This window comes from Cherax quadricarinatus, chromosome 17 (assembly GCF_038502225.1).
Source record: "Cherax quadricarinatus isolate ZL_2023a chromosome 17, ASM3850222v1, whole genome shotgun sequence".
NCBI classification, from domain to species: Eukaryota; Metazoa; Arthropoda; class Malacostraca; order Decapoda; family Parastacidae; genus Cherax; species Cherax quadricarinatus.
Genome location: NC_091308.1, coordinates 26,323,617 through 26,334,694, shown reverse-complemented (window position 1 = coordinate 26,334,694; position 11,078 = coordinate 26,323,617). Strand labels below are relative to the sequence as shown.

At 44.6% G+C, this 11,078-nt stretch overlaps 1 protein-coding gene across 1 annotated transcript in view; it reads right to left on the bottom strand.

Moving 5' to 3' along the window:
- Positions 1 to 294: 294 nt before the first annotated feature.
- Positions 295 to 11,078, bottom strand: part of LOC128686467 (uncharacterized) — a 464,741-nt gene continuing 453,957 nt past the window's right edge. The window contains exon 7 of the mRNA XM_070086004.1: positions 295 to 721. Within this exon, the coding sequence (XP_069942105.1) occupies positions 600 to 721 (122 nt within the window). The 3' untranslated portion in view covers positions 295 to 599. The remainder of the gene's footprint in view (positions 722 to 11,078) is intronic.

The window sequence follows — 11,078 nt, the reverse complement described above, 5'->3', positions numbered from 1 at the left end:
TGTGTGTGTGTGTGTGTGTGTGTGTGTGTGTGTGTATGTGTGTATGTGTAATCACCTAGTTGTGCTCACCTAGTTGAGGTTGCAGGGGTAGAGTCCAAGCTCCTGGCTCCGCCTCTTTACTTGTCACTACTGTGTGTATGTGTGTGTGTGTGTGTGTGTGTGTGTGTGTGTGTGTGTGTGTGTGTGTGTGTGTGTGTGTGTATGTGTGTGTGTGTGTTTTATATGTTCTCTGAGATCATGTCTTATAAATAACCATGAACAACCTTAAATTCATAGACAAATAAAGCACACGGAAATGGTTTTATGTAATTTTATTGTCCAGTAAGTTACAATACAAGAAAGCTGTCTACAAGCTTATGTCTTATTGTAGGGGAGATGACGGGGGGAAGTGGGGTCCAGGGGGGAGCTAGAGGAGCGGGGTAGCTTCAGGAGGGGCGAGTAAGGGAGCTAAAGGAGGGGAAGGGAGCTAAATAATCGGGAAGGGTGCTAGAGGGAGAAGGGTACTAGAGGAGAGGTTTGGAAGGGTGCTAGAGGTAAAGGGGAATGAAGCTAGAAAGGTGGGGGGAGGAGGGAGGCAGTGGAGGGTGAGGGGAAGGGCGCTACAGTATAGCGGGGCTGAGGGCAGCTGTGAGGGTGAGGAAGGAGGTGGTAACAATGGTGGCAGCAGCAGCTGGTGACGGCCGGGGCAAGTAACCACTGCTGGCCGGCGCCTTCCTGGACCCTGTCAACACAAGACAATATTATTATTATTATTATTATTATTATTATTATTATTATTGTTATTATTATTATTTAAGAGCATAAGAATGAAAAAACACTGCAGAAGCCCTACTAGGTCATATTATTATTATGGGGAAAGGGCTAAACCAACAAGGGTCATGTGAAGTACATCTATGCATTATTTGGTGTTTGCATGTTTATTTAGTATTTATTGTTAATATTTAAGAGACACGTAAGTTCCCCAGTCTTTTAATATCATGTTCATTTTTCCACTATAATCTACCTTGTCCATAATTACTATCACATTTGCCTTGTCTGTTTCGTAAGGTGAAGTCCAGGATCTTTCCTTTATTCATGGTATAACAACAAATCTTTGAGGACAACTGTGTTGCAGAGGTCTGGGCTGCGCTCAGGCCTCTGCAACATGAATTAAGGAAATTAAAGATCCTGGACTTCACCTTACGAAACAGACAAAGCAAATGTGATAGTAATTATGGACAGGGTAGATTATAGTGGAAAAATGAACATGATATTAGAAGACTGGGGAACTTACATGCCTCTTAATGTTAGGATTATTTTCCTGGTGGATATCTTTTCATCGTCTAACAGCTGATACACTGTCTAAAATCCTTACTACATAACCTAGTATATTATTTTCTCTATTACTGTCGAATGCACTAAATATTTTTATAAGAGGCGAGCGTGGTAATGTTCTGGCGAGTTGTCAGCTGCAGCTGGTCTATACCCAGATACATTCAAAGGTCATCCATGGATCAAGGTTGAACTTCTGTCTTGCCTCAGAGTGGATTTCCCTTCCCTTTGTTGCTGGTGATGCAACATTGCATAGCTCCTGACGACGCACGAGAGTACCAAGAATCTAAAGCTAAAGATTTCAATCCCCGTGAGGCGGCTTGTTCTTCTGCATATATATATGTCGTGTAATAAAGTTGGTAGAATTACCGACAATATGTAAAGTAAAAGTACACAAGTGCAACTAATGTGGCATTTTATTGTGGCAACGTTTCGCTCTCCAGGAGCTTTATCAAGCCATTACAAACAATACATGGACAGCGGGTATATAAAGGCTCAGAGTGAGGTGCAGTACTAGTGAGGTACCATTTCTATGTTCACTAGTGGTAGTAGTAGTAGTAGTAGTGACAAAAGTTGTAGTAGTAATACAATATGGTAGAGCAACTAATTCGTACATGAGTAAAAGGATATAAAAGCTATTACTTGGGTAACATAAAAATAGGTTGGACAAATATAGACTGGAAAGAGGCAGCTTGTTTCAGTGTTCACTCTCTGTAATGTGCTTTGTGTAGTATAACAGGAGAGACTATGTGATGGCAGGGTTTACTGTTTTCAGGAGGATTCTTGCTAAGACTTCAGAGATGGTGAAGCTGCCGTTGTTTTGTTTAATTGTATTCGAAACAGCGATCAGTGCTGATTCGAGGCACTTGCGTCTGCGGAAATTAGTTTCCTTGATCACTAATTGGGCGTCTCTGAATTTCATGAGATGATTGGTGGAATTACGGTGTTGTACACAGGCGTTGTTCAAGTTATCGTCCCTACATGCGTAAATGTGTTCATTGAGGCGGGTGTCGAGGTTTCTCGCTGTTTCACCAACGTAAATCTTGTCACAGCCTCCACAGGGTATAGTGTAAACTCCTTCATTGACTGGTTCGTGGTGCTTGGATTTTGTCCTGGTTAGATCCTTTACTGAAGCGCTAGAAGCGATGGCGACTCTGGTGTTAGCTTGTGAAAGTACTTTTGAAACGTTCAGTGCAACCTGGCTGTAGGGAAGAATTATAACTTTGTTGGGAGTGGTGTTGGTGCGTGGAGAATTAATGATCTGAAGAGCTCTTTTCTTGCAGTCTTTGATGAAAAAAGAAGGAAAATGTAACTCAGTGAATGTTTGGTGAATGTATATACATTCCTCGTCAAGAAACTCAGGACTGCAAATTCGGTATGCTCTTAGGAAAAACCCGAAGAGGCATCATTATCGGGTTTTTTCTAAGAGCATACCGAATTTGTAGTCCTGAGTTTCTTGACGAGGAATGTACATACATTCACCAAACATTCACTGAGTTACATTTTCCTTCTTTTTTCATCAAAGACTGCAAGAAAAGAGCTCTTCAGATCATTAATTCTCCATGCACCAACACCACTCCCAACAAAGTTATAATTCTTCCCAACAGCCAGGTTGCACTGAACGTTTCAAAAGTACTTTCACAAGCTAACACCAGAGTCGCCATCGCTTCTAGCGCTTCAATAAAGGATCTAACCAGGACAAAATCCAAGCACCACGAACCAATCAATGCAGGAGTTTACACTATACCCTGTGGAGGCTGTGACAAGATTTACGTAGGTGAAACAGCAAGAAACCTCGACACCCGCCTCAATGAACACATTTACGCATGTAGGAACGATAACTTGAACAACGCCTGTGTACAACACCGTAATTCCACCAATCATCTCATGAAATTCAGGGACGCCCAATTAGTGATCAAAAAAACTAATTTCCGCAGACGCAAGTGCCTCGAATCAGCACTGATCGCTGTTTCGAATACAATTAAACAAAACAACGGCAGCTTCACCATCTCTGAAGTCTTAGCAAGAATCCTTCTGAAAACAGTAAACCCTGCCATCACATAGTCTCTCCTGTTATACTACACAAAGCACATTACAGAGAGTGAACACTGAAACAAGCTGCCTCTTTCCAGTCTATATTTGTCCAACCTATTTTTATGTTACCCAAGTAATAGCTTTTATATCCTTTTACTCATGTACGAATTAGTTGCTCTACCATATTGTATTACTACTACAACTTTTGTCACTACTACTACTACTACTACCACTACTACTACTACTACTACTACTACCACTAGTGAACATCGAAATGGTACCTCACTAGTATTGCACCTCACTCTGAGCCTTTATATACCCTCTGTGTCCATGTATTGTTTGTAATGGCTTGATAAAGCTCCTGGAGAGCGAAACGTTTCCACAATAAAATGTCACATTAGTTGCAATTGCGTCCTTTTACTTTATATATATATATGTCGTGTCGAATAGGTAAAAATGGGTCAATTAACAAGAACTCATTTAAAATTAAGGCCATACTAAAATTTTCTTTTATGTCTAAAAATATATTTTTCATTTATGTTTAACATAAAAATTAATAATTATGTACCTAAAGAGCCTTAGAAAACTTAACTAACCTTACTATAACAAGCGCATGTTATTCTAGCCTAACCCAACTAAATATATTTTAGATAAGTTTACAATAATTTAATAAACAAACACAATGAAATATATTTTCTCGTTACGTTCCGAACGATTTTTGCGAAATTATTGCATACGCAAATTTTCGTTTGCCTTATTCGGCAGAAGAGCGTTGATATTTATGCCAAAAATAGCAATTTTTACCTATTCGGCACGACATACATATGTATCGTACTAAATAAGGCAAAGTTGCTCAGCACGCCGAACTCTCTTAAAAATTAAACTTTTCCATTTGTTTTATTGATTGGAAGTTTTTTTTTTTTTCATTAACAATGATATGAAAATTTTATTTCTGGGCCAAAATTAACACAGAAACCTCACTTGACCTCCTTGAAACTAACGTAAAATTTTGTTGGCTAAATTCTGTTGTATATATCATAGGTTAATATAAATTTATTTGCTATTACTTAAAATCAATGACATATATTTTTTTCGTAATGGTCAGATTGATTTTCGATGATTTATGGGAAAAACAAATGTTCATTCGGCTTATTCGGCAAAGTGAACCCATGGCAAACAGCCCAAACTGGACGCCTCGGCTTATTAGACACAACATATGTATATATATATATATATATACATATATATATATATATATATATATATATATATATATATATATATATATATATATATATATATATATACACTATATATATATATATATATATATATATATATATATATATATATATATATATATATATATATATATATATATATATATATATATATATATATATATATATATATATATATATATATATATATATATATATATATATATATTTGTTGCAGTGTATAACTGAGGCAGGTAGACTTGCAGAGACCAACACAGTAGAGGTGACAGGTCCTACAGCACCTGAGGACTGAGAGGTAATAAGGTTTAATTCAAGGAAGGGAAGTGAAGCTCTGATTAATTGACCCAAGAGCCCATCTCAAAGGAGGGAACATATGACCTATGTTATTTAAGAGTGCTACCAATTATTAATATTATAGTAATTTGGGCTAAGTTTGCTACGTTTAAACTTATCGACAGTATGAGGGCCATTAAGGGTGAGGCCTGGTCTCAGACCGAGCAGCGGGGGCATTGACCCCTAAAACCCTCTCCAGGTAAACTCCAAGTAAGGGTCAATTTCACCTATAAACTACGAGTGAAGAATATGAATACTATAACAGAGAACAGAGCGTTTATGAGAGATAAACACTGTGATATATATACATCTAGGAGAGTATATATTGTTTATGAGAGATAAACACTGTGATATATATACATCTAGGAGAGTATATATTGTTTATGAGAGATAAACACTGTGATATATATACATCTAGGAGAGTATATATTGTTTATGAGAGATAAACACTGTGATGTATATACATCTAGGAGAGTATATATTGTTTATGAGAGATAAACACTGTGATATATACACATCTAGGAGAGTATGCATTGTTTATGGGAGATAAACACTGATATATACACATCTAGGAGAGTATATATTATTTATGAGAGATAAACACTGTGATGTATATACATCTAGGAGAGTATATATTGTTTATGAGAGATAAACACTGTAAAGTATACACATCTAGGAGAGTATATACTGTTTATGAGAGATAAACACTGTGATGTATATACATCTAGGAGAGTATATATTGTTTATGAGAGATAAACACTGTGATGTATACACATCTAGGAGAGTATATATTGTTTATGAGAGATAAACACTGTGATGTATACACATCTAGGAGAGTATATATTGTTTATGAGAGATAAACACTGTGATGTATACACATCTAGGAGAGTATATATTGTTTATGAGAGATAAACACTGTGATGTATACACATCTAGGAGAGTATATATTGTTTTCCTGAAACCAGCAAGTTAGTGTTCCCAGTATGGTGATTAAAGCTTGTAAGTTTGTTAATTTTATGTTGGCTGGAGTGTAGGAGAGTCATTAAGGCTGCACCTCACCTACACACTAAGCACTGGCTTTTTTATTTCATGTTTTATGGGTCGGTGGTTCTGAGAGAGGTGCCTTGATGGTGGTTATGGGGGAGGGGGTAAACTTTTGATCCAAGGATCTGGATTTGTCCCTCCCGTTCTTGGATCGAGCCTGAATGCTTCCTATTCCCCTTAGGTGCTATGTGGCCCCCACGAGTTTAGCCATTCACCCCCACCCTCTTTACCATCGTGATTAACAGAAAATACACATCAGTACATGCCTTAATTTCTATTTTAGAACAAATCTGAAATAGAAAAATTACGATTTTTTTAATAGTCTCCGATGCAAAGATGTTAATAGAGCTAAAATGTTGCCTTTAATATTTTGAAGTTTTTGGTTTAGGATCACAGTGGTACACGCTACCACTGTACCACTGTGGAGACAGTGGTACAAGCTGCCACTGTACCACTGAGAAGGCAGTGGTACACGCTACCACTGTACCACTGTGGAGACAGTGGTACACGCTACCACTGCACCACTGAGAAGACAGTGGTACACGCTACCACTGTACCACTGTGGAGACAGTGGTACACGCTACCACTGTACCACTGAGACAGTGGTACACGCTACCACTGTACCACTGTGGAGACAGTGGTGCACGTTACCACTGCACCACTGAGAAGACAGTGGTACACGCCACCACTGTACCACTGTGGAGACAGTGGTACACGCTACCACTGTACCACTGAGACAGTGGTACACGCTACCACTGCACCACTGAGAAGACAGTGGTACACGCCACCACTGTACCACTATGGAGACAGTGGCACACGCTACCACTGCACCACTGAGAAGACAGTGGTACACGCCACCACTGTACCACTGTGGAGACAGTGGTACACGCTACCACTGTACCACTGAGACAGTGGCACACGCTACCACTGTACCACTGTGGAGACAGTGGCACACGCTACCACTGTACCAGTGAGACAGTGGCACACGCTGCCACTGTACCACTGTGAAGACAGTGGTACACGCTATCACTGTACCATTGAGACAGTGCTACACGCTACCACTGTACCACTGAGACAGTGGTACACGCTACCACTGTACCACTGAGACAGTGGTACACGCTACCACTGTACCACTGAGACAGTGGTACACGCTACCACTGTACCACTGAGACAGTGATACACGCTACCACTGTACCACTGAGGAGACAGTGGTACACGCTACCACTGTACCACTGAGGAGACAGTGGCACACGCTACCACTGTACCACTGAGACAGTGGTACAGGCTACCACTGTACCACTGAGAGAGTGGTACACGCTACCACTGTACCACTGAGGAGACAGTGGTACACGCTACCACTGTACCACTGAGACAGTGGTACACGCTGCCACTTTACCACTGAGGAGACAGTGGTACACGCTACGACTGTACCACTGAGACAGTGGTACACGCTACCAATGTACCACTGAGGAGACAGTGGTACACGCTACCACTGCACCACTGAAAAGACAGTGGTACACGCTACCACTACCACTGAGACAGTGGTACACGTTACCTCTGTACCACTGAGGAGACACTGCACCACTGAAAAGACAGTGGTACACGCTACCACTACCACTGAGACAGTGGTACACGTTACCTCTGTACCACTGAGGAGACAGTGCTACACGCTACCACTGCACCACTGAGGAGACAGTGGTACACGCTACCACTGTACCACTGAGGAGACAGTGGTACACGCTACCACTGTACCACTGAGACAGTGGTACACGCTACCACTGTACCACTGAGGAGACAGTGGTACACGCTACCACTGTACCACTGAGGAGACAGTGGTACACGCTACCACTGTACCACTGAAGAGACAGTGGTACACGCTACCACTGTACCACTGAGGAGACAGTGGTACACGCTACCACTGCACCACTGAGACAGTGGTACAGTGGTACACGCTACCACTGTACCACTGAGACAGTGGTACACGCTACCACTGAGGAGACAGTGGTACACGCTACCACTGTACCACTGAGGAGACAGTGGTACACGCTACTACTGTATCACTGAGGAGACAGTGTTACACGCTACCACTGTACAACTGAGGAGACAGTGGTACACGCTACCACTGTACAACTGAGGAGACAGTGGTACACGCTACCACTGCACCACTGCACCACTGAGGAGACAGTGGTACATGCTACCACTGCACCACTGAGGAGACAGTGGTACACGCTACTACTGCACCACTGAGGAGACAGTGGTACACGCTACCACTGCACCACTCAGGAGACAGTGGTACACGCTACCACTGCACCACTGAGGAGAGAGTGGTACACGCTACCACTGCACCATTGAGGAGACAGTGGTACACGCTACCACTGCACCACTGAGGAGACAGTGGTACACGCTACCACTGCACCACTAAGGAGACAGTGGTACACGCTACCACTGCACCACTGAGGAGTCAGTGGTACACGCTACCACTGCACCACTGAGGAGAGAGTGGTACACGCTACCACTGCACCATTGAGGAGACAGTGGTACACGCTACCACTGCACCACTGAGGAGACAGTGGTACACGCTACCACTGCACCACTGAGGAGACAGTGGTACACGCTACCACTGCACCACTGAGGAGACAGTGGTACACGCTACCACTGCACCACTGAGGAGACAGTGGTACACGCTATCACTGCACCACTGAATAGACAGTGGTACACGCTACCACTGCACCACTGAGGAGACAGTGGTACACACTACCACTGCACCACTGAGGAGACAGTGGTACACGCTATCACTGCACCACTGAATAGACAGTGGTACACGCTACCACTGCACCACTGAGGAGACAGTGGTACACGCTACCACTGTACCACTGAGGAGACAGTGGTACACGCTACCACTGCACCACTGAGGAGACAGTGGTACACGCTACCACTGTACCACTGAGGAGACAGTGGTACACGCTACAACTGTACCACTGAGGAGACAGTGGCACACGCTACCACTGTACCACTGAGGAGACAGTGGTACACGCTACCACTCTACCATTGAGACAGTGGTACACGCTACCACTGTACCACTGAGGAGACAGTGGTACACGCTACCACTGTACCACTGAGGAGACAGTGGTACACGCTACCACTGTACCACTGAGGAGACAGTGGTACACGCTACCACTGTACCACTGAGGAGACAGTGGTACACGCTACCACTGTACCACTGAGACAGTGGTACACGCTACCACTGTACCACTGAGGAGACAGTGGTACACGCTACCACTGTACCACTGAGGAGACAGTGGTACACGCTACCACTGTACCACTGAGGAGACAGTGGTACACGCTACAACTGTACCACTGAGGAGACAGTGGTACACGCTACCACTGTACCACTGAGGAGACAGTGGTAAACGCTACCACTTTACCACCGAGGAGACAGTGGTACACGCTACCACTGTACCGCTGAGACAGTGGTACACGCTACTACTGCACCATTGAGACAGTGGTACAGTGGTACACGCTACCACTGTACCACTGAGACAGTGGTACACGCTACCACTGTACCACTGAGACAGTGGTACACGCTACCACTGTACCACTGAGACAGTGGTACACGCTACCACTGTATCACTGAGGAGACAGTGGTACACGCTACCACTGCACCACTGAGGAGACAGTGGTACACGCTACCACTGTACAACTGAGGAGACAGTGGTACACGCTACCACTGCACCACTGAGGAGACAGTGGTACACGCTACCACTGCGCCACTGAGGAGAGAGTGGTACACGCTACCACTGCACCACTGAGGAGACAGTGGTACACGCTACTACTGCACCATTGAGGAGACAGTGGTACACGCTACCACTGCACCACTGAGGAGACAGTGGTACACGCTACCACTGCACCACTAAGGAGAGAGTGGTACACGCTACCACTGCACCTCTGAGGAGACAGTGGTACACGCTACCACTGCACCACTAAGGAGACAGTGGTACACGCTACCACTGCACCACTGAGGAGACAGTGGTACACGCTACCACTGCACCACTGAGGAGACAGTGGTACGCGCTACCACTGCACCACCGAGGAGACAGTGGTACACGCTACCACTGCACCACTGAGGAGACAGGTCTACACGTTATCACTGCACCACTGAATAGACAGTGGTACACGCTACCACTGTACCACTGAGGAGACAGTGGTTCACACTACCACTGCACCACTGAGGAGACAGTGGTACACGCTATCACTGCACCACTGAATAGACAGTGGTACACGCTACCACTGCACCACTGAGGAGACAGTGGTACACACTGCCAATGCACCACTGAGGAGACAGTGGTACACGCTACCACTGCACCACTGAGAAGACAGTGGTACACGCTACCACTGCACCACTGAGGAGACAATGGTACACGCTACCACTGCACCACTGAGGAGACAGTGGTACACGCTACCACTGCACCACTGAGGAGACAGTGGTACACGCTACCACTGCACCACTGAGGAGACAGTGGTACACGCTACCACTGCACCACTGAGGAGACAGTGGTACACACTGCCACTGCACCACTGAGGAGACAGTGGTACACGCCATCACTGCACCACTGAATAGACAGTGGTACACGCTACCACTGCACCACTGAGGAGACAGTGGTACACACTACCACAGCACCACTGAGGAGACAGTGTTACACGCTATCACTGCACCACTGAATAGACAGTGGTACACGCTACCACTGCACCACTGAGGAGACAGTGGTACACACTACCACTGCACAACTGAGGAGACAGTGGTATACGCTACCACTGCACCACTGAGGAGACAGTTAGTGGTACACGCTACCGCTGCACCACTGAGGATGCAGTGGTGGTACACGCTACCGCTGCACCACTGAGGAGACAGTGGTACACGCTACCGCTGCACCACTGGGGAGGCAGTGGTGGTACACGCTACCGCTGCACCACTGAGGAGACAGTGGTACACGCTACCGCTGCACCACTGAGGAGGCAGTGGTGGTACACGCTACCACTGCACCACTGAGGAGACAGTTAGTGGTACACGCTACCGCTGCACCACTGAGGAGGCAGTGGTAGTACACGCTACCACTG